General features: G+C 44.7%; 1 protein-coding gene across 7 annotated transcripts in view; it reads right to left on the reverse strand.

Moving 5' to 3' along the window:
- AGAP1 (ArfGAP with GTPase domain, ankyrin repeat and PH domain 1) overlaps window positions 1-16,183 on the reverse strand; it is a 457,154-nt gene that overhangs the window by 41,256 nt on the left and 399,715 nt on the right. For all 7 annotated transcript variants that reach the window (XM_073646711.1, XM_073646706.1, XM_073646707.1 and 4 more), the window contains 3 exons: window positions 12,665-12,819; window positions 8,762-8,852; window positions 3,846-4,068 (listed from right to left, as the gene is read on the reverse strand). In XM_073646711.1, the coding sequence (XP_073502812.1) occupies window positions 3,846-4,068; window positions 8,762-8,852; window positions 12,665-12,819 (469 nt within the window). The remainder of the gene's footprint in view (window positions 1-3,845; window positions 4,069-8,761; window positions 8,853-12,664; window positions 12,820-16,183) is intronic.

The following is a 16,183-nucleotide window of genomic DNA, read 5'->3' on the forward strand; positions in this document are numbered from 1 at the left end:
AAATCCCACTTATTAAACCTGACAGGGCACACCTGTGAAGTGAAAACCATTTCCGGTGACTACCTCTTGAAGCTCATCAAGAGAATGCCAAGAGTGTGCAAAGCAGTCATCAAAGCAAAAGGTGGCTACTTCGAAGAACCTAGAATATAAGACATATTTTCAGTTGTTTCACACTTTTTTGTTAAGTATATAATTCCACATGTGTTAATTCATAGTTTTGATTCCTTCAGTGTGAATGTACAATTTTCATAGTCATGAAAATACAGAAAAATCTTTAAATGAGAAGGTGTGTCCAAACTTTTGGTCTGTACTGTATACATACACACACACACACATATACTGTGGTGTGAAAAAGTGTTTGCCCCCTTCCATATCTCTTATTCATTTGCATGTTTGTCGCACTTAAATGTTTCAGATCAAAAAACAAATTTAAATATTAGGCAAAGATAACACAAGTAAACACAAAATGCAGTTTTTAAATGAAGGTCTTTATTATTATTATTATTATTAAGGAAAAAAGAAATCCAAACCTACAGGGTCCTGTGTGAAAAAGTGATTGCCCCCTAAACCTAATAAACTAATAACTGGTTGACCACCCTTAGCAGCAACAACTGCAATCAAGCATTTGCAATAACTGGCAATGAGTCTTTTACTACGCTCTGGAGGTATTTTGGCCACTCATCTTTGCAAAATTGTTGTAATTCAGCCACATTGGAGGGTTTCCGAGCATTAATCGCCTTTTTAAGGTTATGCCACAGCATGTCAATTGGATTATGGTCAGGACTTTGACAAGGCCACTCCAAAGTCTTAATTTTGTTTTCCGTAAGCCATTCAGAGGTGGACTTGCTGGTGTGTTTTGGATCATTGTACTGCTGCATAATCCTAGTGCGCTTCAGCTTGAGGTCACAAACAGATGGCCGGACATTCTCCTTCAGGATTTTTTGGTAGACAGCAGAATTCATGGTTCCATTTACCACAACAAGTCTTCCATGTCCTGAAGCAGCAGAACAGCCTGAGACCATCACACTACCACCACCATGTATTACTGTTGTTATGATGTTCCTTTTCTAAAATGCTGTGTTACTTCTACGCCAGATGTAATGGGACATACACCTTCCAAAAAGTTAAACTTTTACCATGTCCGTCCACAGAGTATTCTCCCAAAAATCTTGGTGATCATCAAGATGTTTTCTGGCAAAACTGAGAAGAGCTTTTAAGCTCTTTTTGCTCAGCACTGGTTTTCGTCTTGGAACTCTGCCATGCATGCCTTTTTTGCCTAGTCTCTTTATTATGGTGGCGTCATGAAAACTGACCTTAACTGAGGCTTGCAGTTATTTGGATGTTGTTGTGGGGTCTTTTGCGTCCTCTTTGATGAGTCGTGGCTGCGCTCTTGGGGTAATTTTGGTCGGCTGGCCACTCCTGGAAAGGTTCACCACTGTTCTATGTTTTCGGCATTTGTGGATAATGGATCTCGCTGTGGTTCACTGGAGTCCCAAAGGTTTAGAAATGGATTTATAACCTTTTCCAAACTGATAGATCTCAATTACATTGTTTCTCATTTGTTCCTGAATTTCTTTGGATCGCAGCATGATGTCTAGCCTTTGAGGATCTGTTGGTCTATTTCACTTTGTCAGGCAGGTCCTATTTAAGTGATTTTTTGATTGAGAACAGATGTGGCAGTAATCAGGCTTGTGTGTAGCTAGGGAAATTGAATTCAGCTTCTCAAAGATCTGATCAACCACAGTTAATTTATGTTTTCAGTGTGTGGCAATCACTTTTTCAACACAGGGCCCTGTAGGTTTGGATTTCATTTAAAAACTGCATTTTTTGCTTACTTGTGTTATCTTTGTCTAATATTTAAATTTGTTTTGTGATCTGAAACACAGTTAGGTCCATATATATTTGGACAGAGACAACATTTTTCTCATTTTGGTTCTAGACATTACCACAATGAATTTTAAACAAAGCAATTCAGATGCAGTTGAAGTTCAGACTTTCAGCTTTCATTTGAGGCTATCCACATTAAAATTGGATGAAGGGTTTAGGAGTTTCAGCTCCTTAACATGTGCCACCCTGTTTTTAAAGGGACCAAAAGTAATTGGACAGATTAAATAATTGTAAATAAAATGTTCATTTCACGCTGTTTCTCCTCCTTTTTGATGCTCTGCCAGGCCTTCACCGCGGTGGTTTTCAGTTGCTGTTTGTTTGTGGGCCTTTCTGTCTGAAGTTTATTCTTTAACAAGTGAAATGCATGCTCAATTGGGTTGAGATCAGGTGACTGACTTGGCCATTCAAGAATATTCCACTTCTTTGCTTTAATAAACTCCTAGGTTGCTTTGGCTTTATGTTTTGGGTCATGGTCCATCTGTAGTATGAAACGACGACCAATCAGTTTGGCTGCATTTGGCTGGATCTGAGCACACAGTATGGCTCTGAATACATCAGAATTCATTCGGCTGCTTCTGTCCTGTGTCACATCATCAATAAACACTAGTGACCCAGTGCCACTGGCAGCCATGCATGCCCAAGCCATCACACTGCCTCCGCCGTGTTTTACAGATGATGTGGTATGCTTTGGATCATGAGCTGTACCACGCCTTCGCCATACTTTTCTCTTTCCATCATTCTGGTAGAGGTTGATCTTGGTTTCATCTGTCCAAAGAATGTTCTTCCAGAACTGTGCTGGCTTTTTTAGATGTTTTTTTTTTTATCAAAGTCCAGTCTAGCCTTTTTAGTCTTGATGCTTATGAGTGGCTTGCACCGTGCAGTGAACCCTCTGTATTTACTTTCATGCAGTCTTCTCTTTATGGTAGATTTGGATATTGATACGCCTACCTCCTGGAGAGTGTTGTTCACTTGGTTGGCTGTTGTGAAGGGGTTTCTCTTCACCATGGAGATTATTCTGCGATCATCCACCACTGTTGTCTTCCGTGGGCGCCCAGGTCTTTTTGCATTGATGAGTTCACCAGTGCTTTCTTTCTCAGGATGTACAAAACTCTAGATTTTGCCACTCCTAATATTGTAGCAAATTCTCGGATGGGTTTTTTCTGTTTTTGCAGCTTAAGGATGGCTTGTTTCACCTGCATGGAGTGTTCCTTTGACCGCATGTTTACTTCACAGCAAAACCTTCCAAATTCAAGCACCACACCTCAAATCAACTCCAGGCCTTTTATCTGCTTAATTGAGAATGACATAACGAAGGGATTGCCCACACCTGTCCATGAAATAGCCTTGGAGTCAATTGTCCAATTACTTTTGGTCCCTTTAAAAACAGGGTGGCACATGTTAAGGAGCTGAAACTCCTAAACCATTCATCCAATTTTAATGTGGATACCCTCAAATGAAAGCTGAAAGTCTGAACTTCAACTGCATCTGAATTGTTTTGTTTAAAATTCATTGTGGTAATGTCTAGAACCAAAATTAGAAAAATGTTGTCTCTGTCCAAATATATATGGACCTAACTAAGTGTTACAACCATGCAAAAGAATAAGAAATCAGCAAAGGGGGAAAACACTTTTTCACATCCACATGGAACGAAACGTTGCCCTGACATGATGGGTCTATAAACCACCTTCACTTTGAATTCTTGGAGTGCTGCCTTTATTTTTTCTTGGACTTGTTTGAAGGTTTGGTATTGCCTGTGAGGCTTTGCACCCACCTGTGATTTTTTACTATCTTGCTAGTACTGCACCTATATTTTGCCATATTATATGTATATATACACACTGCTCAAAGTACAAAATTATATACATATATTTTCAAATATACATACAGTATATAGTGATAGTAGCTACTGAAATTAACTGGAAACAATTTTTTCTTAATACATTAATAAAGACACTGACCTGGGGCTCTCTGAACATGGCTTCACATGGCCTTGACTGCTTCCTTCCCATACACTGTTTGCTAGCTCATTTCCAATGGCAGACATGACTTTTATTAACTCAGGCGGCCAGTCGTCAAGGTCCAAAGATCGGACGCGGGAAAGATGAGTCCCCAGGTTGCGATGAATCCCAGAACATTCTATGCACATTAGAGCTCCGAGATTGAGACTGGCCCAGTCTGGATCTGTGGAGATCAGGAATGAAGAATCCATAGTACACATTCAAAGTGTAGCTACAAAAATGTGTGACGCATCTGAGAAAAATCCCAAGCCTGCTATTAATGTGAAATCACTGAATGGAGTAACATCACTGATATACTTTGACAGAATTAACCTAATAAAAGGGTTTACATTGTTTAACCTGTCCCTTATTAGCCCTTAGACTGCATTCACACATCTGTTGTACATGTCCATTTGTCAGCCATTTTTTTTTTAAATGGACAGCACGCCTACTCACAGCTTCATTGTAAGGCTATGTGCCCACAATACAGAAATGCTGCTGATTTTTTCCACTTCTCCCTGGCAGGAAAAACGCAGGCGGATTTTACATGTGTTTTTCCTGCCAGGTGGAAGCGTTTGTCAAGCGTTTTTGCATGCATTTCTGCATGCGGGTTATCAAGCGCTTTTCCAAGCGATTTTAGCATAACTTGGAAAGTGCTTGACAACTTGGTCACACTATATAAATCCATGCAACCGCAATGATGATCCGCAGCGGAAATTTCCGCAGCATGCGCACAGCACATGCGGATTATCATTGGGGACCACGGGGCACGCATTACCAAGCGTCTTTTAAGCGTTTTCGCTGCGGAAATTCCACGGCAAAAACGCTTGAAAAATGCATAGTGGGCACGCAGCCTAAAAGCGGATCCACGAGTCCGATCAGTGAGACTCAGAGCATTCTCATTAGATCAGACTCTGCTATTAAAGTCTATGGGGATGAAAAACAGATGCTATCCTTTGCACTTCAGTTTTCCATCCCTTTTTCACTGATCCATTGTTAAGAAGCAGTGGATATAAAAAAAAAGTTTGAACAATCTATCTGCTTCAGCTTTATAAAATGGATGAGAAAAGAAACTGATGCAATATGGATGACACACAAACAAACAAAAACGATCCATTCTGCACGTATGTAAAATTAGACACGGTTGTGTGACTGTAGTGAAGATCTGGCCATACACATGTAATAAATTTATCTTATCACTGTCTCTCCCAACTTCCCTTCCCCATAGACATGTACATTCCAAAGTTGTGTTCTCAACGGGGGGAGGGAACAGAGCCGCTTGCCAGACTGCTATGGGGGTGGCTCATTTCCTGGAAAACAAAAATCTATGGGGCTGGACAATTTGAATTTAAACGTAAAGGGGTTTTCAATCTATGGCAGCAGTTATTCCAGCACCGTAGCATGCAAAATCTTAACAGTGTGTAATATACACACTGTTAGGATTCAGCTCTGCTTGCCGGTTTAAGCGGTTGTCACATGATTTGCCTACTTACAGTCAAGATGCCGACTAACTTCTATTCTTGGTTTTCTGAATAACACATTGAGAAAAGCAAGTAAAGAAGCTAGTCAGTTCATGACTGTAAATATGGAAATCACATATGATTGGCCACATGCTGGCTTCTTGAACTGACTAGTAGAGCTGAATCTTAACAGTGTGGATATTAGATTCAGCACATGTCTAATTCTGTAGCCTGGAAAACCCCTTTAATTTTCTTACACAGTTCCTGAACCAAAGCATTGCACTTGAAGTACCAAGACTCATGGGAAAAAATCAATTCCAGGGGTCATACTGAATTACTGTCAATTGGGCACAAGGTACCACAGTCTCTGCTCCTGTTAACTTCAGGGCTATTATGCCTTTAGTCATCTACTAATAATACAATGTGAGACCTCAATAAAGAGAATAAGCACCCCCCTGATCTCCCTGCCTTGTACCTCACACTTTACAGGAACGGAATTGTCCTCTTTTTTCCTATCTTCATGCAAATTATCAAAGCTGAATTGAATATTGAACATTAGTTGATTGCTAATATAACGCGGGATGTATTCATATAGACAGATAGTACATAAATACACTGCTTAAAAAATAAAGGGAACACTTAAACAACACAATGCAACTCCAAGTCAATAACACTTCTGTGAAATCTACCTGTCCAGTTTTGAAGCGACACTGATTGTGAATCAATTTCTCCTACTGTTGTGCAAATGGAACAGACTGCAGGTAGAAATGATAGGCAATTAGCAAGATACCCCCTATAAAGGAGTGGTTCTGCAGGGCGTGTCCACAGACCATTTCTCTGTTCTCATCCTTTTTGGCTGTTGTTTTGGTCACTTTTGCATTTTGTCATTGCTCTCACCCCTAGGGTTACAATAGCATGTGGCGGTGTCTACAACCCACAGAAGATGCTCAGGTAGTGCAGCTCATCCAGGATGGCACATCAAGGAGATCTGTGGCAAGAAGGGAAGCTGTGTCTGTCAGCATAGTGTCCAAAGTATTGAGCAGATACTGTACCAGGAAACAGGCCAGTACACCAGGAGATTTGGAGGGGGCCATAGGAGGGCAACAACCTGCCATTTGCCAGAGAACACCAAGATTGGCAGATTGCACATTGGCGCCCTGTGCTCTTCACGGGTGAGAGTAAGTTCACACTGAGCACACGTCACAGACTCCGGAGATGCCATGGAGAATGTTCTGCTGCCTGCAACATCCATTTGGTACCAGGATGAGATCCTTAGACTCATTGTGAGACCATGTACACGTGCAGTGGGCCCTGGGTTCCTTCTGATGCATGACAATGCTAGTCCTCATGTGGCTAAAGTGTGTCACCAGTTTCTGCATGATGAAGGCATTGATGCTTTGGACTGGCCGGCCCGTTTCCCAGACTTGAATCCAATCTAGCACATCTCGTTCTACCCACCACTCGTTGCTCCACAGACTGTCCAGGAGTTGACTGATGCTTTAATCCAGGTCTGGGATGAGATCCCTCAAGAGAATATCCGTCGCCTCATCAGGAGCATGCCCAGGCGTTGTAGGGAGGTCATACAGGCACATGGAGGCCTTACACACTACTGAGCATCATTTCCTTGTCTTGAGGCATTTCCACTGAAGTTGGATCAGCCTGTAATTTGATTTTACACTTTGATTTTGAGTATCATTCCAAATCCAGATCTCCATGGGATATCAGTTTTGATTTACATTGATCATTTTTATGTTTTATTGTTCTCAGCGCGTTCCACTATGTAATGAATAATGATTTGCAACTGGAATATTTCATTAAGTGATATCTAGGATGTGGTATTTTAGTGTTCCCTTTAATTTTTTGAGCAGTGTATGATTGGGTATAATTGTAAAAACTGCATGGCCAAGAACAATTAGCAACATAATCACTAGAACAGAGTTCATAATAAAATAATGGATAAAGCCCTATGGCAGGTATTCTAAGGGCCCAAAATATTCATTTTCAAGGACACTCCCAAGCTGAAATTCATACATGAAAGACAAGGAGCAAAATAGTCCAAAAATACGTATATCAAAGTTTATTCAATATATATAAGGAAAAATGGCATACATATAATCATACAAAGTATAGATAGTCAATAGTAGGACACCAGTATTAAGGACATTCTGTCCACAACCAAATTTAGTGGGTGGGAAGAAAATTGGAAAACCAGAGTATACATAAAGTGTCAGTGCTAATATAATCAAAAACACCTTATTATATGCAACCTTTTTAGTGACATCAGATATTAATGTAACAATATTTATTAAGCAATCATGAAAGAGGGTAAAAAACAAAGCATCAGCAGCCCCGTAGGAAGGCCACGCGAAACGCGCGTTGGGGCTGCCGACGTACTGTTCCACGTGGGGAACATGGGAAAGATTTAAACAGATTTACCTGTACGCTATTCTATGTTTCCTTAAAGGGGTGTAATACACCCTGAGTTAGAGTGGACCCTAGTACTGATACTTTGTTTTTTACCCTCTTTCATGATTGCTTAATAAATATTGGCACATTGGCATCTGAGGTCACTAAAAAAGTTGCATATAATAAGGCGTTTTTGATTATATTAGCACTGGCACTTGATGTATACTCTGGTGTTCCAATTTTCTTCCCACCCACTTAATTTGTGGACAGCATGTCCTTAATACCTGTGTCCTACTATTGAGCTCAGTCCAGTTGTGATGCAGAGATGTCCTTGGGCGGTCCCTCAAGCACAGGCTCACAAGTGACATCTTAGTTGTGTTATAAACAGTTGATCTTAATGGCCCTGTAACCACATACAGATGGGACACTTTGAGGAGATGGGGCAGCATGGTAGCTCAGTGGTTAGCACTATAGCCTTGCAACCCTGGGGTTGTAGGTTCAAATCAGACCAAGGACAACATCTGCAAGGAGTTTGTATGTTCTCCCCGGTTTCTTCCTACACTCAGACATACTGATGATGGGAATATAGATAGTGAGTCACAATGGGTACACTGATGATGGTATCTGTAAAGTGCTGAGAAATTAATGGCAGTATATTAAGGGAAGTAAAATAAACAATAAATCTATAGGATGTTTAACAGGCGTTAGAATAAGGCCAGCAGAACTGTAGGCTCATGAAACACTAACCAAAACCAGTTCTGGCAATGGATCCGAAGAGTAAATGTGCACAGAGAACAACAGTGCAGTGCTTTACTAAAGGTGCCAATGAAGCCTGACTTCCATATAGTCTATGGACAGGCAGAAAGGTAGACGGGTTAGTGCTGCTGATAACTGTGTAATGGGAGAATGTGAGAGGTTAAGAAGCCCCGCTTACTGTATATCTAGCAGATTTTCTAGTCTAGCAGAATAGAAGGGAAGTTCATCTAGGTGTCTCTGGAGATATATACTTACTTTGTGCATCACAATCCACACAATGAGAGTTTCCTGGTAGGTTGCGAATCGACTGTAGAGCTAAAGCCTCATTTTGGCTGGTGAGACGAGACTGAAAAAGGGAAGAAGAAAAAGGGGTCAGACTACAGAGTAAGGGTATTCAGCAAAGCCAACCTCTACTGTGTGTAAGCAATTACAGTGATGGCACAAATAACATTGCTGCCCCTTTATAGTTGTTAGAACTATGAAACTATACTTAATAAACAAATGATTCCACTGACGTGACATACAGGCGACCACCCTCTCTGACGTGACATACAAGCGTCACTTCTCTGACGTGACCTACACCCGCCCCCTCTCTGACGTGACGTACACGTGCCCCCTCTCTGACGTGCTGCACAAGCGCCCCCTCTCTGACGTGACGAACACCCGCCACCTCTCTGAAGTGATGTACACGAGCCCCCCTCTGACGTGACGTACACGCACCCCCCTCTGACGTGACGTACACGCACCCCCCTCTGACGTGACGTACACACGCCCCACTCTGGCGTGACGTACACACGCCCCCTCTGACGTGACGTACACGTGCCCCCTCTCTGACGTGCTGCACAAGCGCCACCTCTCTGACGTGACGTACACGTGCCCCCTCTCTGACGTGACGAACACCCGCCACCTCTCTGACGTGATGTACACGAGCCCCCCTCTGACGTGACGTACACGCACCCCCCCTCTGACGTGACGTACACGCACCCCCCCTCTGACGTGACGTACACGCACCCCCCTCTGACGTGACGTACACACGCCCCACTCTGGCGTGATGTACACACGCCCCACTCTGGCGTGACGTACACACGCCCCACTCTGGTGTGACGTACACACGCCCCCTCTGATGTGACGTACACACGCCCCCTCTGACGTGACGTACACACGCCCCCTCTGACGTGACGTACACGTGCCCCCTCTCTGACGTGCTGCACAAGCGCCACCTCTCTGACGTGACGTACATGTGCCCCCTCTCTGACGTGACGAACACCCGCCACCTCTCTGACGTGATGTACACGAGCCCCCCTCTGACGTGACGTACACGCACCCCCCTCTGACGTGACGTACACGCACCGCCCTCTGACGTGACGTACACGCACCGCCCTCTGACGTGACGTACACGCACCGCCCTCTGACGTGACGTACACGCACCCCCCTCTGACGTGACGTACACGCACCCCCCTCTGACGTGACGTACACACGCCCCACTCTGGCGTGACGTACACACGCCCCCTCTGACGTGACGTACACGTGCCCCCTCTCTGACATGACGTACACACGCCCCTATCGGACGTGACGTACAAGCGCCCCTATCTGACGTGACGTACAAGCGTCACTTCTCTGACGTGATGTACACGCACCCCCCTCTGACGTGATGTACACACGCCCCCTCTCTGATGTACATATGCCCCCCTCTGACATGACGTACACGTGCCCCCTCTGAAGTGACGTACACGCGCCCCCTCTGACGTGACGTACACGCGCCCCTATCTGACGTGATGTACAAGCGCCACCTCTCTGACGTGATGTACACACGCCCCCTCTCCGACGTACACGTGCCCCCCTCTGACATGACATACACGTGCCCCCTCTCTGACGTGAAGTACATGCGCCCTCTCTGACGTGCTGCACAAGCGCCACTTCTCTGATGTGATGAACACCCGCCCCCTCTCTGGCATGATGTACACGTGCCCCCCTCTGACGTGACGTACACGCGCCCCTCTCTGATGCGATGTACAAGCACCACTTCCCTGACGTGACGTAGACTCGCCCCCTCTCCGGTATTAGATACACGCGCCACCTCTCTGACGTGACTCTTTCCTTTGCTTCCTCTGGTCCATGTTGAGTGTGGTACACACCATGTCACCAAACAGCACAGTGAGTATCTGTAGCCCTATATACAGGCCACTGACTGATTACAAGATTGTAGACACCTGTGATGCTAATTAGTGGACACAACTTGATTTAACATGTCCCTTTTGTCACATTATTTTCAGGGGTATCATCATTTCTGTCCAGGCCTATTTCATGAGTTTAATTTTTTTTTAAATTCTGTGGAAGCAGGGTGGAAAAGCAATGACTGACTTTCACTTGTTCATTTTCATAGATTTTTAATTTATTATTACTTTTGTCAGATTCGAGTCATTTCTGTGACCATTGTGGGTTTTTCTTTCATTAAACGAGGGGTACCAACAATTTTGACCACGTGTGTACATGCGCCCCTTCTTTGGCGTGACGTACAGGTGGCCCCTCTCTGGCGTGATGTGCACGGCGCCACCTCTCTGCTAAAAGTATACTTAATTTTTCTAGTTTACTCATTCTTTGGTGTGGAATCTGCACATTATGACCATGAGTGGCCTTACTGGAAGTAAACCAGTAGTTAACCGATGCACTAAATCAGTGGTCTCCAACCTTTTTTGCACCAGGGACCGGCTTGAAGCAAGATCATTTTTCCATGGCCCAGCAAGGAGGGGGTGGGGTGGGCGGGGCTTTGGTCATATGGGGGCGGGGTAATGGAGGGATTTGGAGTTTAGTGCATACTTATCATATAGTGTAGACCAGGTCCCCGCCAGGAGCTATGCCAGGAGCCCCACATAATGTGCTGTGCCAGGAGCCGCATCACTGAGGCCCCATCACGCCCTGCAGCAGGACAGGGCAGCTGTCCTGACAGCTGCTGTTCAGCTGCATTTACTTCATCCCAGGGGCGGACACAGACTGTAGTGGGCCCCTGTGCAAGAAATTTTTGGGGGCCCCCCCCCGCCCTTCATAAGGCAACAAAGTTATGTAAACATAACCCCCCCATGTGCATCTCTCACCCCCCCATATGCAGCTCACCCCCGTGCATCTCTCATCCCCCTCCGTGCATCTCTCATCCCCCTCCGTGCATCTCTCACCCCCCCCCGTGCATCTCTCATCCCCCCCCGTGCATCTCTCATCTCTCCCCTCCCTCCCATGTGCATCTCTCATCTCTCCCCTCCCCCCATGTGCATCTCTCATCTCTCCCCTCCCCCCCATGTGCATCTCTCATCTCTCCCCTCCCCCCATGTGCATCTCTCATCTCTCCCCTCCCCCATGTGCATCTCTCACCCCCCCATGTGCAGCTCACCCCCGTGCATCTCTCACCCCCCCGTGCATCTCTCCCCTCCCCCCCTTGTGCATCTCTCATCTCTCCCCTCCCCCCCATGTGGATCTCTCATCTCTCCCCTCCCCCATGTGCATCTCTCATCTCTCCCCTCCCCCATGTGCATCTCTCATCTCTCCCCTCCCCCCCATGTGGATCTCTCATCTCTCCCCTCCCCCCCATGTGGATCTCTCATCTCTCCCCTCCCCCATGTGCATCTCTCATCTCTCCCCTCCCCCCATGTGCATCTCCCATTCCCCCCACTCCTAGTTAATTGTATTTAAAAAAAAAAATAAAACTTGTTATACTTACCCCCATGCGATCCCTGCAGAATCCTGGCGCTCGTCCAAATCGCTGACACCAGGTTCTCCTGACTTCCGGCCATGTGACGGCGCCGTCACATGACCGGAAGTCAGGGGAATCATGAAGGTGCTGCCGCAGCAGCGCAGCGCTAAGATGTTCCGGACCCGGCGCTTAGCATGCGGCCGGGGGCCCCATGAGGAGAGAGACGCACAAGAGGGGGGCTCCGAGGGGGCTCCTACCGGCCGGGCCCCATACTGGAGTCAGGGCAGTCATGCCCTGATGGCGGCCCTGCTGGAGGCTGGAGGGGCCCCCTCTCCCCGCGGACCGGCTGAAAAACCCCAACGGCCCGGTCCTGGTCCGCGGACCGGCGGTTGGGGACCTCTGCACTAAATAACACAAGTAATATCTCTGGTACATAAGAGCTACTGTTCTTCTATGATGGGGCAATGGCTACTCACCTTATTTTTACTACTTTCACATGACTGTAGACTGGCAAGGATTTGGCTCTCTATGGCCTGTACCCAGGCATCCCTTTCTTCATAACTTGTAGCTTCAAAATGCCAACTTTGGCCAGTGAGAGACACAATGATGAACTCAAAGTTTTCCTCTTGCTCTGAAAAATAAGAATAGGGAAATATTATTAAGACAAGTGCAACGTGATCATTGGAAAGTCATTCAGATAGCTTACCCACCAACCACAGTCCAGTGCGGACCTTCCTGCAGAGCTGGCACTCTATTCACTTTACATTTTATACATGTACGTATAGATTAGGTATCAGCATATAAAAGATGGACAGTTGATAAAGCGGATGATTATCAAAAATAACTTAAGTATTTCACGTTTTGTGACGGTCAATAATTGTACAACAAACTACCGTGTGTCTAGTTTTCAGTGGAAATATGATTCTCTCTATAAACTGAGTTCCTAACCTTGAGTTTACACTCAAAACTTGCAAGAACTGGGTCTCATAGGACTGTGGTCCACAAATACATCACTTGTAAATCTCTCATCTTAAAGATAGTACAGGAAAGCAAATTGTGAAATCACCCAGAAAAGTCTCGCTTGTCTAACTGCAGGAAAGCATATTGGCATTATTACCACAGATTGAAGGACTTGCAAAATTAGAAACGCTTTCAACAATCCAGAGAGGCTTGGAGTATACCTGTCAATACAGGTGGCTTTTTAGAATAGGCCGTCATGTGTGTACATGGAAATTTCAGGCTATTATATTACTTGTATCTAGCATTCTAGCACCAGATTTCCCATATTGAGGCACTAATTTTCAGATATCCCTGAACTAATGGGTGAAGACTAGTTGCTGTGATGTCTCCTATACGCAGTATACAGAGAGAGGGATTACAGCTCTTCTTTCTCTGTAGCACACAGACAAAAGCAGTAACTGCATGGAAGACATTATACGGCAGTACTGAGCTGCGTGGCTGTGCATCCAGCTCTGGTATCAGCTAAAATACATGCGGACACATGCGGAATTAACTTGGCATTGTGACATTTGTACTGTAGATCAGCCTGGAAGTGGGAAATGCACTGCAGCAAATATTGTTTTTTTTGTTTTTTTAAAAAACGTAAAAAGTTAATTCAGAGTGTCATTTATTATTCAACCCCTCAAACCACAAGAATTCTGTTTGGTCCCTCTAAAGTATTAAGAAGTAGTTCAGGCACCAAGAATAAGGAGCTTCACATGTGTGGATTAAAGATCTCTTTTGCCAGCCTTTTCTGACTATTTAAGACCCTCCCCAAACTTGTGAACAGCACTCAGACATGGTCAACATGGGAAAGACAAAGGAGCATTCCAAGGCCATCAGAGACAAGATCGTGGAGGGTCACAAGGCTGGCAAGGGGTACAAAACCCTTTCCAAGGAGTTGGGCCTACCTGTCTCCACTGTTGGGAGCATCATCCATAAGTGGAAGGCTTATGGAACTACTGTTAGCCTTCCACGGCCAGGACAGCCTTTGAAAGTGTCCTCCCGTGCCGAGGCCAGGCTTGTCCGAAGAGTCAAGGCTAACCCAAGGACAACAAGGAAGGAGCTCCGGGAAGATCTCATGGCAGTGGGGACATTGGTTTCAGTCAATACCATAAGTAACGTACTCCACCGCAATGGTCTCCGTTCCAGACGAGCCCGTAAGGTACCTTTACTTTCAAAGCGTCATGTCAAGGCTCGTCTACAGTTTGCTCATGATCACTTGGAGGACTCTGAGACAGACTGGTTCAAGGTTCTATGGTCTGATGAGACCAAGATCGAGATCTTTGGTGCCAACCACACACGTGACGTTTGGAGACTGGATGGCACTGCATACGACCCCAAGAATACCATCCCTACAGTCAAGCATGGTGGTGGCAGCATCATGCTGTGGGGCTGTTTCTCTGCCAAGGGGCCTGGCCATCTGGTCCGCATCCATGGGAAGATGGATAGCACGGCCTACCTGGAGATTTTGGCCAAGAACCTCCGCTCCTCCATCAAGGATCTTAAGGTGGGTCGTAATTTCATCTTCCAACAAGACAACGACCCAAAGCACACAGCCAAGAAAACCAAGGCCTGGTTCAATAGGGAAAAAGTCAAGGTGTTGGAGTGGCCTAGTCAGTCTCCTGACCTTAACCCAATTGAAAACTTGTGGAAGGAGCTCAAGAATAAAGTCCACATGAGACACCCAAAGAACCTAGATAACTTGGAGAAGATCTGCATGGAGGAGTGGGCCAAGATAACTCCACAGACCTGTGCCGGCCTGATCAGGTCTTATAAAAGACGATTATTAGCTGTAATTGCAAACAAGGGTTATTCCACAAAATATTAAACATAGGGGTTGTATAATAATTGACCCACACTTTTATTTTTAAAATTTAATAAAATTCAACTGAGCAACATAACTTTTTGGTTTGTAAGATTTATGCTTCTGTTCATAAAACCTACTCTCATTTGCAGTTTGAAGGCTCTAACTTATTTGCATCTTATCAAACCAGCTAAATCTGCAGGGGGTTGAATACTACTTGTAGGCACTGTAGTTGCTTGAAGCTGCAGTTTCATCTTCCAAGTCTCATTGTGTTAAGTGCTCCCCACATCCCCTCTCCATAGAGTTTAAGAAGCTGTGTTACCTGGCAACTCGTTGTGCTGACAGTCATTTTAGGATTTTAGCTGATTTTTGTTTGCTTGTTTAGAGTTATTTACACATTTAGGAAGCAAAGAGGGGAAGAAGTGGCTCATAAGTGGAGAAAGAAGCATATTTCTCTCATAAAATATATTACAAAGTTTCTTATTTTCACCTGTACTACTGATTTCAGCAGTTTGTTGAAACAACAGGAATCATTTAATTACAAATCGACCTTATATCTAGTGAAAGTGGAATTAGTAAACTGTTCAGGATGAAGTAGTGTATTATAGAGTGGAATAGTTATATTCTAAAGAAGGATAAACATTTTAGGATCTGCTTACAAAATTATAAAATATTACGTTTTTTTTCCCAGCGCACAACAATATTTCTACTTTGACTTCCCTCTCCTTCTAGGATCTAAAGTCAAGAACTGGCTGCACGGATGTGATTAGAAGTATAACAAACCATCAGACATTCATATTAAACATCCAAAGATGGATCAAAGCTCTACTGTATAAATGATCTTCTATTTATTATTTTAGATTTAGCCAAGACGACCCATCATGCTATTTATCACAGTACCCTGTTCCGGTAAGATCTTTCCTTATTGAGGAAGAAGCTTACATGAACAATGCACTGACAAACTACAGTTTCGATGGCCAGGTGCCCCTGATTTATACAAGCACCTGATCCATCGCTGTGGACGGACTATACTCTGGAGCTAAGATGCCCCTAGCCATTTTCACGTCTACAAGACCACAATGTAGATGGGGGCAGCCCTAGTAGGACAAAAATTTAGTGAACTAACTTTTTGGGAAGGAATCAGCCTATAACAAAGCCATAATTCGGAGTATGATCCATTTTACTGCCA

Source organism: Phyllobates terribilis, unplaced genomic scaffold (genome assembly GCF_046119375.1).
Source record: "Phyllobates terribilis strain yellow unplaced genomic scaffold, ASM4611937v1 Scaffold_9__5_contigs__length_417890890, whole genome shotgun sequence".
Lineage (NCBI taxonomy): Eukaryota > Metazoa > Chordata > Amphibia > Anura > Dendrobatidae > Phyllobates > Phyllobates terribilis.